This window comes from Ovis aries, chromosome 9 (assembly GCF_016772045.2).
Source record: "Ovis aries strain OAR_USU_Benz2616 breed Rambouillet chromosome 9, ARS-UI_Ramb_v3.0, whole genome shotgun sequence".
NCBI classification, from domain to species: Eukaryota; Metazoa; Chordata; class Mammalia; order Artiodactyla; family Bovidae; genus Ovis; species Ovis aries.
In genome coordinates, this window is record NC_056062.1 from 16,121,169 (window position 1) to 16,143,285 (window position 22,117).

The 22,117-nt window shown below is 50.3% G+C and overlaps 1 protein-coding gene and 1 long non-coding RNA gene across 8 annotated transcripts in view; one reads left to right on the forward strand and one right to left on the reverse strand.

Moving 5' to 3' along the window:
* The window catches only part of TRAPPC9 (trafficking protein particle complex subunit 9), a 405,352-nt gene that overhangs the window by 10,658 nt on the left and 372,577 nt on the right, over nucleotides 1-22,117 (forward strand). For 3 of the 7 annotated variants that reach the window (XM_060419983.1, XM_060419984.1, XM_060419988.1), the window contains exon 2: nucleotides 11,924-12,517. In XM_060419983.1, the coding sequence (XP_060275966.1) occupies nucleotides 11,924-12,517 (594 nt within the window). Of the gene's footprint in view, nucleotides 1-5,941; nucleotides 6,032-6,387; nucleotides 6,494-11,637; nucleotides 11,752-11,923; nucleotides 12,518-13,882; nucleotides 16,285-22,117 lie in introns of those variants that run through there. The other 4 variants (XM_060419986.1, XM_060419987.1, XM_060419985.1 and 1 more) reach the window with 4 other exon arrangements.
* On the reverse strand, nucleotides 3,733-5,860 carry LOC114116449 (uncharacterized). The gene is made up of 2 exons (XR_003590366.3): nucleotides 5,679-5,860; nucleotides 3,733-5,454 (listed from the first exon to the last, which is right to left on the reverse strand). It is a non-coding gene; the product is annotated as an uncharacterized LOC114116449 (long non-coding RNA).

A 22,117-nucleotide genomic window follows, 5' to 3' on the forward strand; every position in this document is an offset into this window, starting at 1 on the left:
CGGGCCTCGTCATGCCCCGCCCCCTGAGGGCGGTTGACGCACACCAGCTCGGTTTCCAGAGCAACCAGAGACGGGCCTCCGTCTTTCCGCTCGCCCTTGTGCGTCACTTCCGGCTGCTAGCCGCCAGTCCCTGGGGGCCTGTTGGGGGCGCCCTATTGGAACAGCCTTCGTTCCTCTGACTGGGGGGCGTCGTGGTGGGGAGTGGCGTTAGCCGAAATGATTTTTCGGTTCTGCGGGAGGAGCTGGCGGGGAGGCAGGCGGAGCTTAGTTTCAGTCCCCCCAGCCAATCGCTTTCAAATCCGCTCCCTGAGCGCCGCGGGAAAATGGACGTCTAGTCGCCGCCAGGCCTAGAGCCGACGAACTCGCACAGAGGCGGCCGGGGGCGGGATCCCGCGCTCCGGGGTTTCCGGGCAGCCGGAGGGGCGGGGGCGGGGTATCAAGGGGCGGGGCGGGCGAGCGAAGGCGTTGATTGGCCGCTTCGTAGCCTGCGGTGTAGCCGCCTGGACCCCTTGCGGCCGGCTTGGGAGGTTCATTCACTCACTCACTGAATGGATTGGTTCACTTGGTCTTCCCTGAGAGGACTTCGAGTCTGAGCTTGTGCTAGGCGCTGGGGGTTCAGAGAGGAGTCGGTCTTCAGGATTCCAGGATTTGGTTGACAGTCTGCGGAATCCCCTCCTTTCTTCCTGTGCCACCTTAATCACCTCTCTCCACTCAAAGCCTGGTGTGATGGGCTTCTTGCATGGGGAGGCGCCATCCGGCCTCGCTCAACTCCAGGGACTTTCCCTGAAGGGTCCCCATCCCTGAAGGCAGTCTCTGAGCAGTGGAAGGTGTGAGGTGGAGCCCTGGTTAACCGCTCAGTTACTGAGCCACGTCCATTACTTTGCATTCACCTCTGAAAAAAAATCGCTCAGTCTTGTCCGGCTCTTTGCCTACCAGGCTGCTCTGTGCGTGGAATCCTTCAGGCTGAGAGTAGTAGAGTGGGTTGCCATGAAAACAAACTATAGTTATTTTCCGGTGGTGGAGGGGTTGGTGGTGGGAGGTTTGTGAGGTATAAAATGACCTTTGCTGCTTAGTTTGGGTTTGAATCCCAGCTTTGTCCCTGATTAGCCTGTGTGACTCTGGGCCACTGTAGAGGCCTCTGTCCAGCCCTGGGTGATACTCAAGTCTGGCTAATTCTTTTTTTTTTTTTTTTTTAATTGAAGTATAGTTGATTCACAATGCTATGTAAATTACTGCTCTAGAGCCAAGTGATTCAGTTATATATATATATATATATATATATATATATATATATACTCCCCTGGTGGCTCAGAGGGTAAAGTGTCTGCCTGCAATACAGGAGAGCTGGGTTCGATCCCTGGGTCAGGAAGATCCCCTGGAGAAGGAAATGACAACTCACTCCAGTATTCTTGCCTGGAGAATTCTGTGGATGGAGGAGCCTGGTAGGCTACAGTCCACGGGGTCGCAGAATCGGACACGACTGAGCAACTTCACTTCATATATACACACACAGATTCTTTTTATAAAATATTCTTTTCCATTGTTTTATAATAGGATATGGAATATAATTCACTGTGCTATACTGTAGGGCCTTGTTTATCCATTCTGTATATAAAAGTTAAATCTGCTAACCCTAACCTCCCATTCCATTACTTCCCTAACCCCCTGTCATTGTGCTTCACTTCGTGTGATAGTCTCTGGTTGCATCACTGTTGCTGCAAAGGGCATTATTTCTTTTTATGCCTGAGTAATATTCCGTCGTATATATATACCACGTCTTCTTTATCCATTCCTTTGTTGGTGGATGTTAAGTTGTTTCCATGTCTTGGCTATGGTGAATAATGCTGCTATGAGCATGGGGGTGCATGGATCTTTGAATTTTGGTTTTGTCTGGATATATGCCCAGGAGTGGGATTGCTGGATCAATCATATGTTAATTCTAGTTTTAGTTTTCTAAGGACCCTCCATACTGTTTTCCACAGTGGCTGCACCATCATACATTCCCACCAACAGTGTAGGAGGGTTCCCAAGGCTGGCTAATTCTAAGGTGAAGGATTTAGTAAATCTAAACCAAATTTTTGGCTCCAGATCTATAGCATCCTCTTCAGGTGACATATCAGTGATAAAATTGACTTGTAAATATCCATTGTCTGATTCTTTTGTCTTGTCAATCGTTCCACACTGAGAAAGAGGAAAAAGGAGTGTTACTGCTTAGTCTCCACATTAAAACAACCGACCTTATAGGGCTACTGTGAAGTTCTGTGAGAAATTTGTACCAAGCACATTGTACTTTCCTTGCTGGGTAAATGTGGCTACCCTGACTGTGTTATTTTGATGGAGTAGATGTGGAAGTCCTGCTCAAGTGGCTGATTATTCATGGCGCTAAATAAACAAACATCCTCTTTCATGGCCTGGGCCCTAGAAAACCCAGGTGAGACATGGCCCTATGGGCAAGTATTTGAGTGGACTGCATGGTAGAAGAGAGCCCTACAACTTAGAAAGGAGTAAGGAAACCTTTATCATACTGTTGGTGGATCAGAAAACCTGAGAGGTGGTGGGCTTTGCGAAAGTGGGATGACCATATCACCTGATGAGGAACAGTAGCATATACTGGGATTGTCCTAGGCAAATCAGGATATATGGCCACCGTATCCTAAGGCCATACAAGTAGCACATCAGAGAACAGAGATGGAACTTAGATCTATCCCACTCTGTCCTAAAGTATTTTCTTATACTTGGTTTTATTAATCCTGAGAGTGACCTTACGAAGTGATCACTCCATTTTGTAGGTGAAGACACTGACGTTATATAGTTAGTAAGTAATGGAGTTTGTGCTCTGATCTTTGCTTTTGACGGGTTTCAGAGGTAATTCTCAGAGAAGGCAATGGCACCCCACTCCAGTACTCTTGCCTGGAAAATCCCATGGACAGAGGAGCCTGGTAGGCTGAAGTCCATGGGGTCGCTGAGAGTTGGACACGACTCAGTGACTTCACTTTCATTTTTCACTTTCATGCATTGGAGAAGGAAATGGCAACCCACTCCAGTGTTCTTGCCTGGAGAATCCCAGGGACAGCGGAGCCTGGTGGGCTGCCGTCTATGGGGTCGCACAGAGTCGGACACAGCTGAAGCAACTTAGCAGCAGCAGCAGCAGCAGAGGTAATTCTTAATTCCATCAAGCCTCACTGGGCATTGGTCTTCATCTTTGAGACCTTGTGATTGGATATTTCAGGGAAGCAGACTTGCCTCATTTGAGAACTTTCTAACAGGGCTCAGTATCATTGCATGAAACTTTCCACCCCCATTAGGACTTCTGTTTCAAAGCCTTTGACCGTGTGGGTCAATATCAGACCACCTGACTTGCCTCCTGAGAAATCTGTATGCAGGTCAAGAAGCAACAGTTAGAACCAAACATGGAACAATGGACTGGTTCCAAATTGGGAAAGGAGTATGGCAAGGCTGTATATTGTCACCCTGCTTATTTAACTTATATGCAGAGTACATCATGGGAAATGCTGGGCTGGATGAAGCACAAGCTGGAATCAGGATTGCTGGGAGAAATATCAGTAACCTCAGATATGCAGATGATACCACCCTTACGGCAGAAAGTGAAGAGGAACTAAAAGCCTCTTGATGAAGGTGAATGAGGAGAATGAAAAAGTTGGCTTAAAACTCAACATGTAAAAAACTAAGATCATGGCATCCGGTCCCATCATTTCATGGCACATAGATGGGGAAACAGTGGCTGACTTTATTTTCTTGGGCTCCAAAATCACTGCAGATGGTGACTGCAGCCATGAAATTAAAAGATGCTTGCTCCTTGGAAGGAAAGTTATGACCAACCTAGACAGCATATTAAAAAGCAGAGATTATTGTTGACAAAGATCCCTCTAGTCAAAGCTGTGGTTTTTCCAGTAGTCATGTATGGATGTGAGAGTTGGACCATCAAGAAAGCTGAGTGCTGAAGAATTGATGCTTTTGAACTGTGGTGTTGGAGAAGACTGATGAGAGTCCCTTAGACTGCAAGGAGATCCAACCAGTCAATCCTAAAGGAAATCAATCCTGGATATTCATTGGAAGGACTGATGCTGAAGCTGAAGCTCCAATGCTTTGGCCACCTGATACAAAGAACTGACTCATTGGAAAAGATCCTGATGCTGGGAAAGATAGAAGGCAGGAGGAGAAGGGGACGACAGAGGATGAGACGGTTGGATGGCATCACAGATTTGATGGACATGAGTTTGAACAAGCTCTGGGAGTTGGTGATGGACAGGGAAGCTTGGCGTGCTGCACTATATGGGGTTGCATATAGTCGGACATGACTGAGTGACTGAACTGAACTGAGGACTTCGTAGAGGGGCTTTGGTGTGGCTGGTGAGGTTGCACTTGATGATTTCAGATGATCCTTCCAATCCAACTTTTAAGAGTCTAAAACTCCTTGAGAGCAGATTTGGTGTATTCTTTGAACTCTCAACATTCAGAAGAGATGCTCAGGAAATGTTAAAACTATGTAAGGACTATAACTGCAGAAGCAGGATATACCTGAAACAAGTCTAGGCACCTCCATCTGATGGCTGGGGTGCTGTGGCAAGCCTTTACAGTCTCTGAACTTTGGTTTCCTCATAAAAATGCAGAAGTTTCCTCCCTCCCTCACAGATTTGATAGGACAATACAATTAATGTGAGTACATCAAAAACAGAAACACTGTACAAAAATAGCAATGTTTCCTCTTGCCAGCATTCAATCTTGCTTTCCAAATTGCTTCTCTTATCCATTTATAGATAGAATGAGAACAGAAAAGGACTATGGGAAGAGCACAGACAATAGTCAGACAGCCTCAGATTTGAATCCTAAACAGCACCAGCCACTTGTGTGCCAAGTAGAGTGTTCTTTCTGGACCTCAATGCTAAGAATAGCTACCTTGCATGGATCTTATGAAGACATTGTGTGCTAAACATGGATTTCTATTTCTGGCATATAGACCTCCAAGAAAGGGTGGCCTCTTTTAATGTCTGTCTTCTGTGTTCTGTAACTGTCAACCTGTGCTCTCAGGGCCAAGAAGAAGCCACTCTGGGTAGCTTTATGCAGGGTCCTGGAAACGTACTCTCAGCCTCTGGGCACCTGTGTGGAAAATCCTTCCTGGCTGGTGTGCTGGAAATACACTCCACAGGTTTTGCCCTGAAGATGTGTTCTGTTTATAATTCATTCCCACTCCTTGGAAAACAATTCAATAAAATGCAATTGGTTTTCCACTGGGCCAGGGCAGGGATGAGGAATAGCATATTATTATTTTTTAAAAATATATAAATAGTAAGTCATAAAACAGCATTGGGCACATAGCAGAGTCAATAAATGCTTGCTTGGGTAAAGTGATGGCTCTGTTATTCCATGGCTGCTGTATTGGCTGAACTATTCCTGTCCTCCATTGCAGTTTTTTTTTGTTGTTGTTGTTGTTAACTGAAAAAGAAATACATGCATACGATAAAAAATTCAAACAGAAAACTACACAAGGGAAAGAAGTTCTCCCTCATCCTCTTTTCTCTCAGCCCTACAACTGTTGACAATATCTTGCGTATTTTTCAAATATGCTATGCACATTCCAAACTACGTATGTAAACTCCTTTTAAAGTTTTATTTTTTAACCTAGAAGGGTTTAAGCTCTTAAGTGGCTTCTGCCCTACCTAGTCAGCTGTGTGCAGGAACTATGACAGCCGTTCCACACCCGGGGGTTTATTCCGAGCCCTTGACCGGACCTCTAGAGTCGGGAGTGGTTTTCCCAGGACCGGTGGGGACCAGGCACCGGCCCTCGGGCAGTCTGCTCCGGCTCTGACCTCCTCATCCCCGCCCAGCGCCTGTGTGTGACCAAACAGTTAAGTCAGGCCCGGGAGGCACCCTGAGATCGTTTCCCAGCCAGTAAAAGGGGAACTTATTCTCGCCCCAAGGTAGCTCTAAGCATCGCTCCCATGCCTGCTGGTGCTTGATCCCGGGAGCGACTGGAAGCCCGGCTCGGCGCGGGCGCTGGGATCGTGATCCGGTAGGGACTTTGCAGGGGCGGGGGCTGCAAAGGGCTCCACTCTCTAGCTGAAATTTGAGCTGCGCGCCCTGAGAGCGGGGAAAGGGGCGCATAGGCAGAGCTTGGCCCTTCCTTTTGGGTGCGCGGCCCCAGGAGCCAAAGTTCTCCTCTCCGCCGCAGCTGCTCCCCTCCCGCCCTTCTCCCTCCGTCTCCCTCCCCTCGCTGCCCACCACCACCACCTGGCTCCCCAACCGCTCCCCCCGCTCCGCCCCCGGCCCTTCCCTCGCAGGGCCCGCGTCGCCCTTAAAACCTGGCGCGGGTCTCCGGGCCCGGGACCGGCTCCGCGCATGCGCAGGGGCGGCGCCGGCCTGGCCGCCAGTCGGAAGCTCCAGCTCCGAGCCCGGGGAGCGGCCGCAGAGCCTGCCCGGCCCCGCCGCCCCTCCCGCCGTTGGCGCCTGCTCCGGGCCCGGGGGCCCCGGCTGCGTAAGTGCAAGAAGGGGGTGCCCCTGGGCAGGGGACCGGGCCGGCCTCGGGAGGGCTGTCCGTGGGTCACGGCGCGCGCGGGGTCGCCGGGCAGCGTGTGTCCCGCGGTGGGGCTCGACTCCGCCCGCACCTGCCGCGGCCACCTGCCCCGGCCCGGCTGCCCTGCGGCCCGGCCTCCCCCGTCCGCGCCCGCGCCCGTCCCGCCCCGGCCCGCACCTGCCGCCTCTCGGGCCCGGCCCGGCCTCCCCTCCGCGGGCGCCGGCCGTCCCCGGCCCGTCCCCGGCCCCTGCCCCCGAACCCGGCCCCGGCCCCCGACCGGGGGTCTGCGGACGCGGCTGGGACCGCCCGGCTCTCGGTTTCCTCTCTTCCTCCATCTCCTCTGGGTTCTAAGTGGCTCAGATCCCGCGCGGCGGCGTCAGGCACAGTCTCCCGCGGTTGAGCTTCCGAAATTGTCAAGTCCAGCTTCTCTCGGCCGAGTCTCGGAAATGCAGAGCCGGTGCCCGCCTGGGTCTCCGCCCCCAGTCCATCTGCCCCGCGCGAACGGCTTTCCACGCGGAGTGCTGGTGTCAGGGTGGGATGCTTGTGGATTCCACTTGTTCTTACAGAGGGATCCACAGTGCCGAAGGCAGGCTCGGGTTAGTTAAAAATGAGCAGAAGGCTGTGACCTCCTCCTCCCTCTTCTCTGCTCCTCCCCACCCAGTTTAAAGGCAACTGGCGATTTTTAAAAGGTAGTTATAGCCTCTTCCTAGTCCGGCCCAGCTAGTGTTCCCTAGTATGAAATAACAGTACTGGAGACATGATGCGGGAGAACCAGGAATCTTGCCGTCCTTAAAGATCCCTTGGCCAGGTTTTTTCTTAAATTCTGGGCCTGTCTAGTGGAATAGAGGGAAAAATAGTTAAGAAATATTTTATCAAGTAACAGCTTTATTAAGAGAATGTGAATACGGTAAAGTCCACCCATTTAAATTGTACACTTAAGTGGTTTTCAGGGTATTCCCAGTTGTGCAACCATTATTAATCCAGACCATTTTCATCACTTCAAATAGAAATTCCATACCCGTTGTCAGTCTTCTCTCCTGCACCCGCAACAGCAACAAATTTACTCTGTGTCTCCAAGGAGTTGCATATTTGGGGCATTTCATGTAAACAGAATCATGCAATACGTGGTCTTTTGTGCCTGGCTTCTTGCACTCAGCATTTTCAGGGTTCACCCATGTTGTAGCAGTGTTAGTACTGTTTATGGCTGAGTAGTATTCTATTATATGGATAGACTGCATTTTGTTTATCCATTTATCAGGTGATAGATGTCTCTGTTGTTTCCACTTTTTGGCTATTACGAATAATACTGCCATGAATGTTCGTGTACTACTTTTTGTGTGGACGTGTATTTTCAAATCTCTTTGGTATATACCTAGGAGTAGAACTGCTGTTTATATGGCAACTCTATGTTTAAATTTTTGAGGAAATACCAAGTTGGAGAAATATATTCTTCCTTAAAATAAATATTTATTTATTTATTTGGCTGCACTGGGTCTCAGTTGCCGCGTGTGGAATCCTTGATCTTCCTTGCAGCATGATCTTTAGTTACAGTGTGGAGCTCTTAGTTGTGGCATGTGGGATCTAATTTCCCCAACCAGGGATCAGACCCAGGCTTCCTGCATTGGGAGTGCAGAGTCATAGCTACTGGACCACCGGGGAAGTCCCTGAAGAAATATATTCTTAACGTTTTAGTACTCGTATTAGATTAGTCTCAGACTAATTGGTGATGGACAGGGAAGCTTGGTGTGCTGCAGTCCATGGGGTCGCAAAGAGTCAGACACGACTGAGCGATTGGACTGAACTGGAGTCTCAGACACCAGAGCTGGCTCAATGCCAGGGCTCATTTCATTAGATTCTTTCTCCTTTGAAGAAACTAGTGGGAAAACATCGACTCTGGAGCCAGTTTGCCACTTACAGATTAGGAGACCTTGAGCAAATGACCGAGCCTGGTTCTTTGTCTGTAAGGTTGAAGATAGGGATGCTTGTTTCTTGATTGTTGGGAAGTCTGAATATGATATGCTAGATTGTAAAGTGCCTAGTGCAATTGCCTATTCCTACCTTGTATGAGACAAATTTATTCCAGTGTTAGTTGCATATTTTGAATCTGTGGCAAAGGTGAAGAAGAACTTTGCTGATAGTGAGCTCCTTCAGGGAAAACAATTGTCAGTTTTTATTTTTGCCCAGATAGTATGATGGAAAACTGCTGTCAACTACTCTCACTATTGTTTTATGAAAGCAGGAATGTTTGGGAGTTCTTTGGTGGTCCAGTGGTTAAGGCTGGGTGCTTTCACTGCCATGGCCCAGGTTCAGTCTCAGGTTGGGGAACTAAGATCCTACAAAGTCATGTGGTTTGGCCATTCTGGAAAAAAAAAAAAAAAATTAGAACTTTTTTTTTTTGGCTGCAGCCCGAGGCAAATGGGATCTTAGTTCCATAACCAGGGATCAAACCCGCACCCTCTGCCTTGGAAGCGAGGAGTCTTAACTACTGGATCGCTAGGGAAGTCCCCTGACTCTCCCCAAAGAAGAATGTTTTAACAGCAAAAAAATGAGAAAGTTCGTAACCTAAGAATGTGCTTAGTCGCTCAGTCATGTCTGACTCTTTGTGACCCCAAGGACTGCAGCCCACCAGGCTCCTTTGTCCATAGGATTCTCCAGGCAAGAATACTGGAGTGGGTTGCCATTTTCTTCTCCAAATCTAAGAATAAATAATATTAATAGTTAACATTTATAAGGCACATACTAAGTTTACTTTAGTTTTATGGAACACTTAAAACATTATTTGTATTTTTCTCATTTTACTTCAGACCAGAGAAATTGAACACCTCCTATCCTCAAACTGTCTGAGATCCACAGGCCACCTGTCTTCAGGTAGCTCTGCACCTGTAACTCACGTGCCTTTTTTGTGCAGTGACATCTTTGCTCATACAAGCAGGGTGTTTTGGGATCAGCAGCATCATCTCCTGATAGAGGAGAAGGGCTGGGGCCAAGCCCCGAAACTAGCCAACCTGCTGAGATCCACCCTGTAAGCTTTTTGAAGTTGGATCGTCTTCTGTTTTAAAAAATGTTATTTATTTTGAGTTGAAGGATCATTGCTTTACAATATTGTGTTGGTTTCTGCCATACATCAGTATGAATCAGCCACAGGTACAGATGTCCCCTCCCTCTTGAACCTCCCTCCCAATAGGATCTTCTTCCTTTTTTAACTCTTCCATGAAACGTTTGACATTTATGTACAGTTTAAAGAAGGGCAAGAAGAGCACCCCTGGATCTGCCATCCAGCTTAGGAGACAGAACACAGCTGCTACTTTTGCAGCTCCGCCGCTTCGCCTTAAGACTGCATCCTCTTTGCCACCCAAGTAACCACTGTCCAAATTTATCCTTTTCTTTATAATTTTACTATATGTGTAAACAACATATTGTTTGGTGTTGCCTGTTAAACTTTACATAGGTGGAATGGTGCTGCTTGTATTAATCCATAACCTGCTTTGTGTGCCCATCGTGTTTTTGAGACCCATCTTTGTTCCTCTAGGTCATTCATTTTCACTGTTCGAAGTATTCTGTTGTGTTAAAAGACCACAGTTTAGTTACCCATCCTCCTAACAGTGGACAGCTTTGTTTTCTCCAGTTCTTGCTTCTATAAACCTGCCCACCACATGCCGGAGTTCCTTAAGCAAGGCAGTTGCTGGGCCCAGGACGTACCAGTCTACACGCCCACCTGTCACATAGAAGTCACCTTTGCATCTACATCTAGATTACGTCTTTGCAAATGTGGTGGTTTTTATACTTAAAACATTTTGTCTGTATACCCATGTTTATAATAGTATTATTCATAGTAGGCAAAGTTAGGAACAACCCAAATGACCTTCAGTGAATGAATAAATAAAATGTGTTATATACCTTTATACATAAATGTATATACTATTCAGGGAATATTATTCAGCATTAAATAAGGAAGTTCTGATACATGCTACAACACGGATGAACCTTGAAGACATTGTGCTAAGTGAAATGAGCCAGTCACAGCGTGGTTCCACTGAGGTGGCGTGCCTAGAACGGTCTGACTCATAGAGACGGAAAGTAGATGGTGCGACTGGGACTGGGTTTGAGGGATGGGAATTAGTGTTTAATGGGGACGGAGCTTCAGTTGGCAACGGTGAACACGTTCTGGAGATGGTTGCATAACTGTGAATGTTGAGAGAGCTTGTGGAGCCTTTGCCCAGTTTCCCTTAATGGTACCGTCTTGCAGAGGATGAGATGGTTGAATGGCATCATTGACTCAATGGACGTGAATTTGAGCAAACTGGGAGACAGTGAAGGGCAGGGAAGCTTGGCATGCTGCAGTCCATGGGGTTGCAAAGAGTCAGACACGACCTAGCGACTGAAGAACAACAACTGTCTTGCAGAGTTACAGTACAGTATTGAAACCAGAATATTGACTCACTAATCCTTTGAGGTTTGTCTGATTATCCACATTTTTATTCACGATTAAACTGGGGCTTAGAGAAGCACACAGGCCTGTCTGGGTCACTGACATGGCTAGTGTGGAGTCGGGGTGGAACGGGGCTCCAGATTTCCAGGCAGTGCTCTTATGATGTTCTGTGGATGGGGCAGCATTCATCTGCTTGTTGGACCATTCATTTAACAAACAGTGATTAACTCCTATGGGCCAGATGCTTTCGTATGGGTTATCTAACTGAATTCCTCAACAGCACCGAGAATCAGGTAATATTGTTTTCCTTCTTCCTCTTTTAAAAAAATAATTACTGGAGTATAGTTGATGCTGTTTTCTTTTTATATCTGACAAAATTGGCACAGCAAGGTTATAAAAACTCTCCCAAGGAAGCTCGGTTTATAAGATGAGGGATGGTAATGGTGTGTAGTTCCTCCTGTCTCACTCTGTGCTTGGCACCTTGCAGTTTGCAGCCTGCCTTAATCCAGATATCTTCTTAGAAGGCAAGTTTTATATTACCCCCATTAGTTTTCAGCTCAGGAGCTCAGGTGGCCTGGAGTAGAGTCCTGGTCTTCTGATTCCACTGCAGAATCTTCATGCTTTCTGCTGAGAGGCTGAGGAAGCAATTCTTAACTTCCTTCCTTCATTTATTCAGCCTTTTTTGAGCACTGACTCCACATCAGTGTCTGGTGTACTGGGAATGGGAAACCCGAGAGGCTCCTTTTGAACTGCAGGGGCTCCAAGCTTGCTCCAGGAGCAGGGCACTGTGGTAAGAACTATGGTAGCGGCCCGTAGAACCCCCGAGGACAAACGATACCCCGCCGCTTGACTTGGGGCTCTGCCGGTCTTCCAGCTGGGGGACGCCGGCATCCCCGCGTGCCGGAGTGGGAGAAAGCCTGCAAAACCCGTGTACACCCTCAGAACCCCTTCTCTCTGGGCAGGGTCTTCACCATGAGCGTCCCTGACTACATGCAGTGTGCCGAGGACCACCAGACTCTCCTCGTGGTGGTCCAGCCCGTGGGGATCGTCTCGGAGGAGAACTTCTTCAGGATCTACAAGAGGATCTCATCGGTGAACCAGATCAGCGTGCGCGACTCGCAGCGCGCCCTCTACATCCGCTACCGGCACCACTACCCGCCCGAGAACAGCGAGTGGGGCGACTTCCAGACCCACCGCAAGGTTGTGGGCCTCATCACCATCACCGACTGCTTCTCGGCCAAGGACTGGCCGCAGACCTTCGAGAAGTTCCACGTGCAGAAGGAAATCTACGGCTCCACGCTGTACGACTCGCGCCTCTTCGTGTTTGGGCTGCAAGGGGAGATCGCGGAGCAGCCGCGCACCGACGTGGCCTTCTACCCCAGCTACGACGACTGTGCGACTGTGGAGAAGCGCATCGAGGACTTCGTGGAGTCTCTGTTCATTGTGCTCGAGTCCAAGCGCCTGGACAGAGCCACGGACAAGTCCGGGGACAAGATCCCACTCCTCTGTGTCCCCTTCGAGAAGAAGGACTTCGTGGGGCTGGACACAGACAGTAGGTAAGTCGACCTGGAGCCCAGGCTCCAGAAAGGGAGGAGCAAGCGGGAGGGTTCCCTGCAGTGGTGGCGGGGGAATGGTGCAGTACACTGGGTTTCAGACTTTCTAAAATTGAGTGGAACACACTTTGGTTGGGGGAGATCCTTTTAGGGTTTGTGTGACACTTAACTCCCCCTTTTTAGCCCAGACCCCCAGGTGGGACCCCTGGAGCCACTGTCCAGAGGGTAGCCACTGTCACTAGGACAGTAGAGGAAGCTGAGCTGAGAGGGGCTGCAGGTAAAAGGCAGGACAGGCGCTGAGACTTAGTCTGGGAAGAAGAATGTGGACTATCTTAGTGTTTTTTTTTTTTTTAATTGATTGCACATCAAAATGATAACATTTTACATATATGAGATCAAACAAAGGACATTATTAAAATCAGTTGCAAGTGTTTGTTTTTTACCTTTTTAAATGTGGCAACTGGATTCACGTGCCTTGCGTCTTATTCCTATCAGACAGCGCTGCCCCAGGACACGTTGTGAAGACTGTTACTAAGCCTCACCCCTTCTGTGTGTGGATGGGGTGCTGAGTCCCAGAGGCAGCAGAACTCCAGCCTGCTGGGCTGGAGCTGGGCCCATGCCTCCTGCCTCCCAGGCCAGGCCCCTCCTCCTGCCAGACGCCCCAGCGTCAGGTCCCCCACTTAGGATATCAGAACCACTGCAGAGACTCCTAAAAGAGCTCCTGGTGCAGAGGATAGCGTGTTCATGGTCTCTGCGTCACAGGGATCGCTCAGTCCTCACGTTAGCCCTGTGATGCAGTCAAGAATCGCAGACGAGCTCTGTGGGGCCCCTGCTTGCCCTCTGCTCCGTTTCTCTGCGGCCCTCCCACAGAAGAGATCAGAAACGTGGTCCCCTCGCTGGCAGGGGCACTGCTACCTGGGGTGCTAAGCCTCTCCCGTCCTCTGCAGGGCTCGTGTGCTGGGCTCGCGTGCTGGTCCCGCAGGCGAGGACGGAGGGCGTGGTGTGGGCGCTGCCGTGTCCCCTGCAGAGTAGGTGCTCAGGGTTTCCTGAACTCACTGAGTTTGAATCCGACTTTCTGGTCGTTGATAAGTTAGAGGAAAAGATGTCAGAGAGCAGAGGGAAAAAGTCCAGGCCAGCTCTGCGGGGAGAGGCCCAGAGGCCCTGGGCCGCCCCTGCAGGTGGTGCCTGGCAGGGTCTGGAGGGGCCTCCCTCCCGCACCCAGACTTGTGTGGCCTCAGGAAGGGCAGGGCGTGTCACACCCACAGCTGTACTTGCTGCTTGCATGACCCTGTGACCACCATGCCCACCCTGCCCTCCTGCTGCTTGTAGCCCAGGTGGCAAGGTCTATGAGCCCGGGCACCACCAGGGGGCAGAGCTGCCTGCACCAGACCCACCAGACCCACTCAGACCCACCAGATCCACTCAGACCCACCAGACCCACTCAGACCCACTCAGAACCACCAGACCCACTCAGACCCACTTAGACCCACTCAGACCCACCAGACCCACTCAGACCCACTCAGAACCACCAGACCCACCAGACCCACTAAACCCACTCAGAGTCACCAGATCCACCAGACCCACCAGACCCACTCAGACCCACTCAGAACCACCAGACCCACCAGACCCACCAGACCCTCCAGACCCACCAGACCCACTCAGACCCACTCAGAACCACCAGACCCACCAGACCCACCAGACCCTCCAGACCCACCAGACCCACTCAGACCCACCAGACCCACCAGACCCTCCAGACCCACTCAGACCCACTCAGACCCACTCAGACCCACCAAACCCACTCAGAGTCACCAGACCCACTAGACCCACTCAGACCCTCCAGACCCTCCAGACCCACTCAGACCCACTAAGATCCACTCAGACCCACTAAACCCATTAAGATCCACTCAGACCCACGCAGACTCTCCAGATCCACTCAGATCCACTCAGACCCACCAGACCCACTCAGACCCACCAGACCCACCAGACCCTCCAGACCCACCAGACCCACTCAGATCCATCAGACCCACTCAGACCCACAGATCCACTCAGACCCACTAAGATCCACTTAGACCCTCCGGACCCACTCAGACCCACCAGATCCACTCAGACCCACCAGACCCACTCAGATCCACTCAGACCCACAGATCCACTCAGACCCACTCAGACCCACCAGACCCACTAAGATCCACTCAGACCCACAGATCCACTCAGACCCACTAAGATCCACTTAGACCCTCCGGACCCACTCAGACCCACCAGATCCACTCAGACCCACTCAGACCCACCAGACCCACTAAGATCCACTCAGACCCACAGATCCACTCAGACCCACTAAGATCCACTTAGACCCTCCGGACCCACTCAGACCCACCAGATCCACTCAGACCCACTCAGACCCACCAGACCCACTAAGATCCACTCAGACCCACTAGACTCATTCAGACCCTCCAGACCCACTCAGACCCACCAGACCCACAGACTCACTCAGACTTACTCAGACCCACTCAGACCCACGAGACCCACTCCGACCCTCCAGACCCACTCAGACCCACTCAGATCCACCAGACCCACCAGACCCACTCAGACCCTCCAGATCCACTCAGATCCACTCAGACCCACCAGACCCACTCAGACCCACTAAACCCATTAAGATCCACTCAGACCCACTCAGACTCTCCAGATCCATTCAGATCCACTCAGACCCACCAGACCCACTCAGACCCACCAGACCCACCAGACCCACTCCTGCCGGCCGCTCAACTCGCCTGTCACCTCCTGCTGAGCCCCAAGTGTCAGGCAGGGTCTGTGCCGAGGTAATGGTCCCTGACCAGGTGGGCCCGCATGTGTGCCCGCATTCCCCAAACCTTAGTGCCTGTGGCATCAGCAGGACAGACTCGTGGGTAAGCGACTGAAGCTGGGGGCCCCGACCCCTTGACCTCTGCCTTCTCCTTGCCACACGAGGCCCCAAGGGACATTTTTGATTATCAACTTCTTGAGGTTGTGGACCCAAAGGTCTGCAGGCCGAAATGTTGAGAATGCCTGTTTTGGCTTCTTGAGATCTCTGCTCAGTCTGGCGGGAGGAACTCGATTCAGGACACGTGCTTGGCGCATGGTGGCCAGTCCTGTCCCGAGGTGTTTATGCAGAGCCTCCATGTGCTGAAAAGTCAGCAGTGAACGAAACCTCCCTCCCGGTGGGTCCATTCGGCTCTCACTGGCCCCATAAACGCTTAGCCGTCATGTGGACTCCGGTGAGATAATGGCGCCAGCGAGCGCAGCAGAAGCGTTTACCTCCAGTCACTGTGTGTCCCTTGTTGCCACCACGAGTCTCAGTCGCCTCATTTTCAAAACAGTGATTCAGTTCAGGAACAGAGCCCAGAGCCACACTCTTTCCCGCAGCTTCTGGTGGGAGTGACAGAAAGAGCCCAGCCTGAGGGATTGCATTTTGTGGCTCGGAAGGAAATGTCCAAGTGTAGGTGGAGTTTTGGTCTGAAGCACGGAGCTCTCTGACTGGGCGGACAGGCTCTGCGGCCAGTGCCTCCAGCCACAGGCCCAGCCTTCCCGAGGGCCGCGGGTGGGAGGGCGCGGGGGCGTTTATCGTCGGTCCACACGTGCCCCTGGCCTCATCAGAGCCCACGTCAGTTCTTGAACATGCTGTCAAAGTTGTTTTTGTTCTGATGTGTTTCTAATTTTCGCTTGTTCCTCTTTCTTTTCTTTTCCTTTGTTCTTTTTCTCTCATACCGCCCTGTGAGTGTGTTGTTGGGTCTGAAAAGGTAGGCTGTGCACGGGTTGCCCTGGAAATAGCCGGACTCCCCCTTTGCTGCCTCTTCACCGCCTGATCGCTTTAGAAAACAGAAACCTAACTGCTGCCTTGATCCATGTCTCATCCCGGTCATCGTTTTATTTTCTAATTCTTTTTGCTTTTTTAGCACATAACCCACTGGCCTTAGATAGCTGTCCAAATTCTTGCTTTGGGGAACCTGTTTGGTCTCACATTTGGTGACAAATGAGCCCTTGTTAATTTTTTTTTTTTTTTTTTTTGGTTTGAGGAAGTGAGATGCTAGTTGGTTTAAGTGGCTGCAAGGGGTTTATTCTGGGATATTTTAACTTGGAAAGACAAAGTCTGCTGCACCTTGCTTGACCCTGGCTTTCAAATAAACATGCCAGGCATGCGATTCTTGGCTGTTGCTGCGTATGCATGACGGTGCTTACTGGCCAGCAGTTGCCGGTGAAGACACGCCCGCCTTGGACGAAGCTGGCCGTGGAGGGATGCTGCTGGAGGGAGCAGTCACCGGGTTTTCTTTCGCTCTCTCGTTGCCCGTACCATTTACTTTGTCCCATTGACTTTCCGTCATAAAGGGGCAGAGGCTAGTCTGCTAGGGCATTTGTCTTTGTAAGGGCAGTTTTCCTGGGGATCAGGGAAATATGTCCTTCTCCTAAATTGCTAGCTGCTTTGGATCTGGTGGGCACAATGACCTGTACAGATGACCACGGCTTCCTCTCTGCTTTAGCCAGGTCTGTGGTTTAGCTTAGCAGATGGACAGGCCCAACCTGCACCAGCCTTTACTTTTAACCCATGTCGGTAAGAAATAGCTGGTTGTGTATTTGTTGAGGCTCACGGCCGCCACTGATGGGCATGTCATTAAATGGTGGTGGTGGACCCCCAGCACTCACAGTCAGCTGTGAAGGGAGGTGCCTTCGCTGATCGAGGACCTTGCATTCTCGCCCTGGTCATCTCACCTCCTGGGGAAGGGTTTTGCTGCCACCACTGTGCTGGCCAGGAGGCCTTGTTTCTCCTTCAAGGGTCTGGTCTAAATGCGGACACTTTCATTTTTTGTTGACTTTGTCTCACTTGAGACAGGCCAGATTCCTAAAAGGGTCCAACCCATCCTGGGATAGGGGGGCTGCAAAACAGAAGGAGGTGTGGCAAGGACAGGTCAAGGCCGTGTGGTTGGGAAATGCAGGGTGGGATCCTGTGATGGCTTGGCAGTGCCCTGGACGCAGGGCCTTCCCGGTGGCTCTCAGGGCCCAGCGATGGCAGTGACCGAAGCCTTGCCTCGGCTCCTGCACTCTCACCTGCTCACTGGTGGGTGTGCCCGCTAACCAGGGGCTCTCCCAGACCATAGACCCTTCAAAGTTCAGACCGTGGGAGAACCATGGGTCCTTTTTCCTGGACCTCCTGTAAGAGACTCCAGTGCCTTCCTAGGTGGCCGGTGCCAGGGAACACGTCCCTCTTCAGGGAGCACCCTTCAGGGAGCACCCTTCGGAGGATTGTGACTCAGCACACACTTGCTGTGAGCTGGCTGGGTCCGGGTCCCTTGGAACCAGAGCTGAGATATACTTTGAGATAGAAATGGCAGGACCAATGACGGTGCAGGGATCGGGTGAGGGACAGGGGAAGTCAAATGTGACGTCAAGGTTTTGACTCAAACAGCTGGCCGTGTCCTGGGGCTGTTAGCTAGATTGGAAGTTTGAGACTGTTACTGAAACTGGGAGTACCTGCTGGTGGTTGGGTTCCAGAGTAAATGGTAAATGTATTTTTCAGAAGCCAGTCAACATTCAAGCAATGGTTTCAAAGAACCAGGGGCTCAGGTGGCAGAGCTGGACTCGAGGCATGCATGAGGCTGGCAGTTTCAGTGTGTGCTTACAGCCGTGAATGCGGGAGCGCGTCCGGAGAGTGTGGGCTGAAGGTCCAGGGCTGCGACGAGGTTGGAGGAAGGCCTGGGCCATAGAGGTTTTGTGTGGTTGGCTTTCCTTGTGGCTCAGCTGGTAAAGAGTCTGCCTGCAAAGCGGGAGACCTGGGTTCAATCCCTGGGTTGGGAAGATGCCCTGGAGAAGGGAATGGCTACCCATTCCAGTATTCTGGCCTGGAGAATTCCATGAACTGTATAGTCCAGGGGGTCACAAAGAGTCAGACATGATTGAGTGACTTTCACTTTCACTTTCTTTCTGCGGTGTTTGGGGTTTTAGCAGCAGCTGCCATTTACCCTTAGGGCCTGCGAGGTGGGGCAGCCTCTTAAAGAAGTCGGAGGGGAAAGACAGATGTGCATCTTAGGAAGATGCTCTGGCAGTGGATGGAGGAAGCTGGAGCTGGAGTGGTGTGGGAGGGCGGAGAAGGTGGGTCACATTCACCCTTGAGGCAGGGAGGAAGGCCTGGGGAGGTGTGGAGCCCCCGGTGGGTCCAGTGGACACGAGCAGTTCACACTGGGGATCTGAGGATGGAGAGGATGCACGCTGGGAGGAGGGGCTGCTGTGCGGAAGGATGGTGGTTCGGGAATAGTCTTTCCTCTCAAAATAGACTTAAACCCAGATCTCTTAAGGACACTGATAGTTACTATGGAGGAAGCAGTTCTTTTTTGATCCTACTGTGGTGGATACAAAGATGAGTAAGACAGTCTGTCCCAGAGGCTTGATACTTGTTAGAGGGAGTATGCCAGTTTAAAAGGGGAGAAGGCGGGGGAGGGAAGCTAGCCAGGTTCTATGTCAGGTGCTCCCCCGCCCCCATATTCCATTCACGCCACATGGATGCCATCCAAGGTAGGGGTGGCAGCCCCCTTTTGCAGAGCGTGGAGCATTCTCAGGTGAAGCCACCAGGTCAGCATCACAGGGCTAGTGAATGCTAGAGTGGGATTCAGGCCTTCTCAGCCTGCAGGGCGTGTTCTCTCTCCTAATCCTGTTACCTCCCTATTGTGTCTGGAGGGTCTAGTGGGCCAGTTTGGAGCCTCTCAGAGAAAGCCTCAGACTTGGGGGCTGCAGGTCTGTCTGACGGAGCTCAGCCACGTCTGATGGTGGGGCAGCACCAATGTGCTTTGCATCCCAGAGACAGGTGTTGGTCCTGCTCCTCGGGTGATGACGTGCTTGCAAAGGACGCACAGGTGGAGTCTTCCTTCGAGCATTCTGAGTGTGTGATGGGAACTGTCCAGGCCTCCCTTGATCAGCTTTCCTCAACAGAACCTAACTCTTCTGCAGGGTAGGCTGGGCCCTCTTTATGGAGCGAGGGTTAGCATAAAAGTTCAGATGGAGAAAACTGACGTTAACTATTGATGTTCCGATTTCGTAAGGTGAGACGCAGTGTCAGTTAAGGGCCCATGCAGCATCTGAAATCGAGTACAGAACTCTGCCTTTTCATGTTCTAGTTAGAGCTGTCCATGGACAGAGGAGCCTGGCGGGCTGCGGTCCACAAGGTCCCACAGAGTCAGACACGACTAAAGCGACTTAGAACGCACGGTGTAGGCTTGTCCACTTCGGAACTTCAGCTCCACCAAGGGGCGCCTGTCAGCGTGTTGGTGTGATTGCATTTACACAGTGCACGTAATCTAGGCTTTTTCAGCCCCTAATATTCTAGTGCAGAATCATGGGCTGTAGCGGTCACTTAATTATGCAGTGCTTGTAAAACTATATAATACCAAAAGCAGTAAGAGATTACCTTCATCAGAGTTCCTTTGGGTTTTAGTTGCAAAGTGTGGTTGAGCAGCTCTGGTTTCTCTTTGGATTTGAATATATAGTTTCTTTGCAAGTAAATTGGACTTTGGATTAGAATGTACCACAAGCCGTGTAAATAGTACTGAGATCGCGCAAATATGGCACATGTTCTTCCTCTTTCTGATCAGAAGTAACGGGAATCATGCAGGGTACTTTAGTCGCGTTGTCCTTAGTGGTCAGTGTGGTGTGAGCATCTCCTTGGCAGTGTTGACGGCTGTGTTAGGTGCTTCCAGAAAGGAAGCATCTCCCTTTAGCTGGGGAGGCCAGCAGCTCTGTGGCTGTGCTTTAGCCCGGATTGATTTGAGGCCTTTATGACTGAGGGCTTGTTGGGTTCTTATTAATTTTTCTATCAGTCCTGAATTCCAGTTCCTTTAGCCCTAGTGTTAATAACTCGTTAAGAATAAGGAAATAAATTGAGTCGCCCTTTGAAATATTTAGAGCATATTCACGTTTTTGCTTAAGGTCTGTTGCTCGTGGTTTTAAAAGTCACCATTAGTTTTAAAATTTACAACAAATTACGACCTGTCTTGAAAATTTGCATTTCGCATTAACTTTGCATTTATTTGCTGCTGTGGCTTTATGTTGTGTTTTTCTTTGTCATACTGTTTGCTTGTATGTTCTGTTTTTCCATATCCATGAGCAGCGGTCACATACTGTAAAAATGCTAATAATGTGTTTGTAAGAACTCTGAACTTCCAGAAAGACTTAAAAAAAAAACAAAAAACAAACTTGACATAATTTTCAAATGATCCATGAAGAAAGAAAGGATCCATGTCTTTTTGGAAGAATTTTAATGAGAAAGCTTATATTGTGAATTCTGCCAAAATTAGCGTAAAATATTTTGGTTGCCCACAGCATAGCTGACTAGAAATAGAATTGCCTTCATTCCTTTCTCTGTTTCCCACTGTCTTTTCAAAGGATTATGAACAGGATTGCTCGTAATCTTGAGATGACCCAGTCTTGGGGCACACAGCACTGCAAGAGTGAAATAATTTATGTGTCTATGCTAGAATTTTATGGCATTTTGGAGACTTTCTCCCAAATAATAGGATTCATTCTATTTTTATATAATTCAAAATATTTTATATTGTTGTGTTACATCATATAACCTTTATATGAAATACCGTAAGCATATTTAGATGACTTCTTTTTGTAAAAGTCCTGTATTTTCAAAGCCAGCTCTTTCTGATCACAGTGACTTCACTGTTTATTTTTGAAACTGTCCTGGGTTATATTTTCTTACAGCAGATGTGCACCTTTGTAAGTTTATACAGAGATGTAGTAATCTACTTTGTTCAGAGAGGTAAGACAGGATGCTTTAAAGCAAATTTTAGTCTAACAGGAAAGGAGTAAAGTCTCTTAAGAAAAAGTGTAATTCAGAATCTGTTGAGTCAGTGTCGTGGTGGGGTCTGTAAGCCGCCGTGTGTTAGGAGCCCACAGTCATGTGAGCGGAGGAGGTGAGTGTGCCTTCGGAGGCTGCATCCTTCTCTGGTTGGAACAGGAGATGCCGCGGGTGGGGAATGGGCCTCGTGCCGCCCACCTTTGGGAGGGAGAGGCCCCGCAGGTGCAGAGGCTGGAGGCAGGGAAGGCTTCCTTTTCCTTGAGAAACTGAGTCAGAATGAGCCCTACGGCCAGTGGGAAGTAGCTTGGCAGAAGAGCCAGGCCCCTGGGATCACTGGGGAGGCTGGGGAGGGGGGTTGGAGCTGTACTGGGGAGGCTTATAAGGCTTTGAAGTGGGGGGAACCTAACCAGACTCATGCTTTGGGAAGGCTCCTCTGGGGGGGTGGGCGTGTGTGTGTGTGTGTGTAGCAGGGTGGGGGTGAGGCCTCTCTAGGTGTCTGTGTGTGTGTGTGTATAGCAGGGTGGAGGTGAGGCCCGTCTAGGTGCCTGTGTGTGTGTGTGTGTGTGTTGCAGGGTGGGGGTGAGGCCCCTCTAGGTGCCTGTGTGTGTGTGTGTGTTGCCGGGTGGAGGTGAGGCCCCTCTAGGTGCCTGTGTGTGTGTATGAAGGGTGGGGGTGAGGCCTCTCTAGGTGCCTGTGTGTGTGTGTGTGTTGCAGGGTGGAGGTGAGGCCCCTCTAGGTGCCTGTGTGTGTGTGTGTGTGTGTGAAGGGTGGAGGTGAGGCCC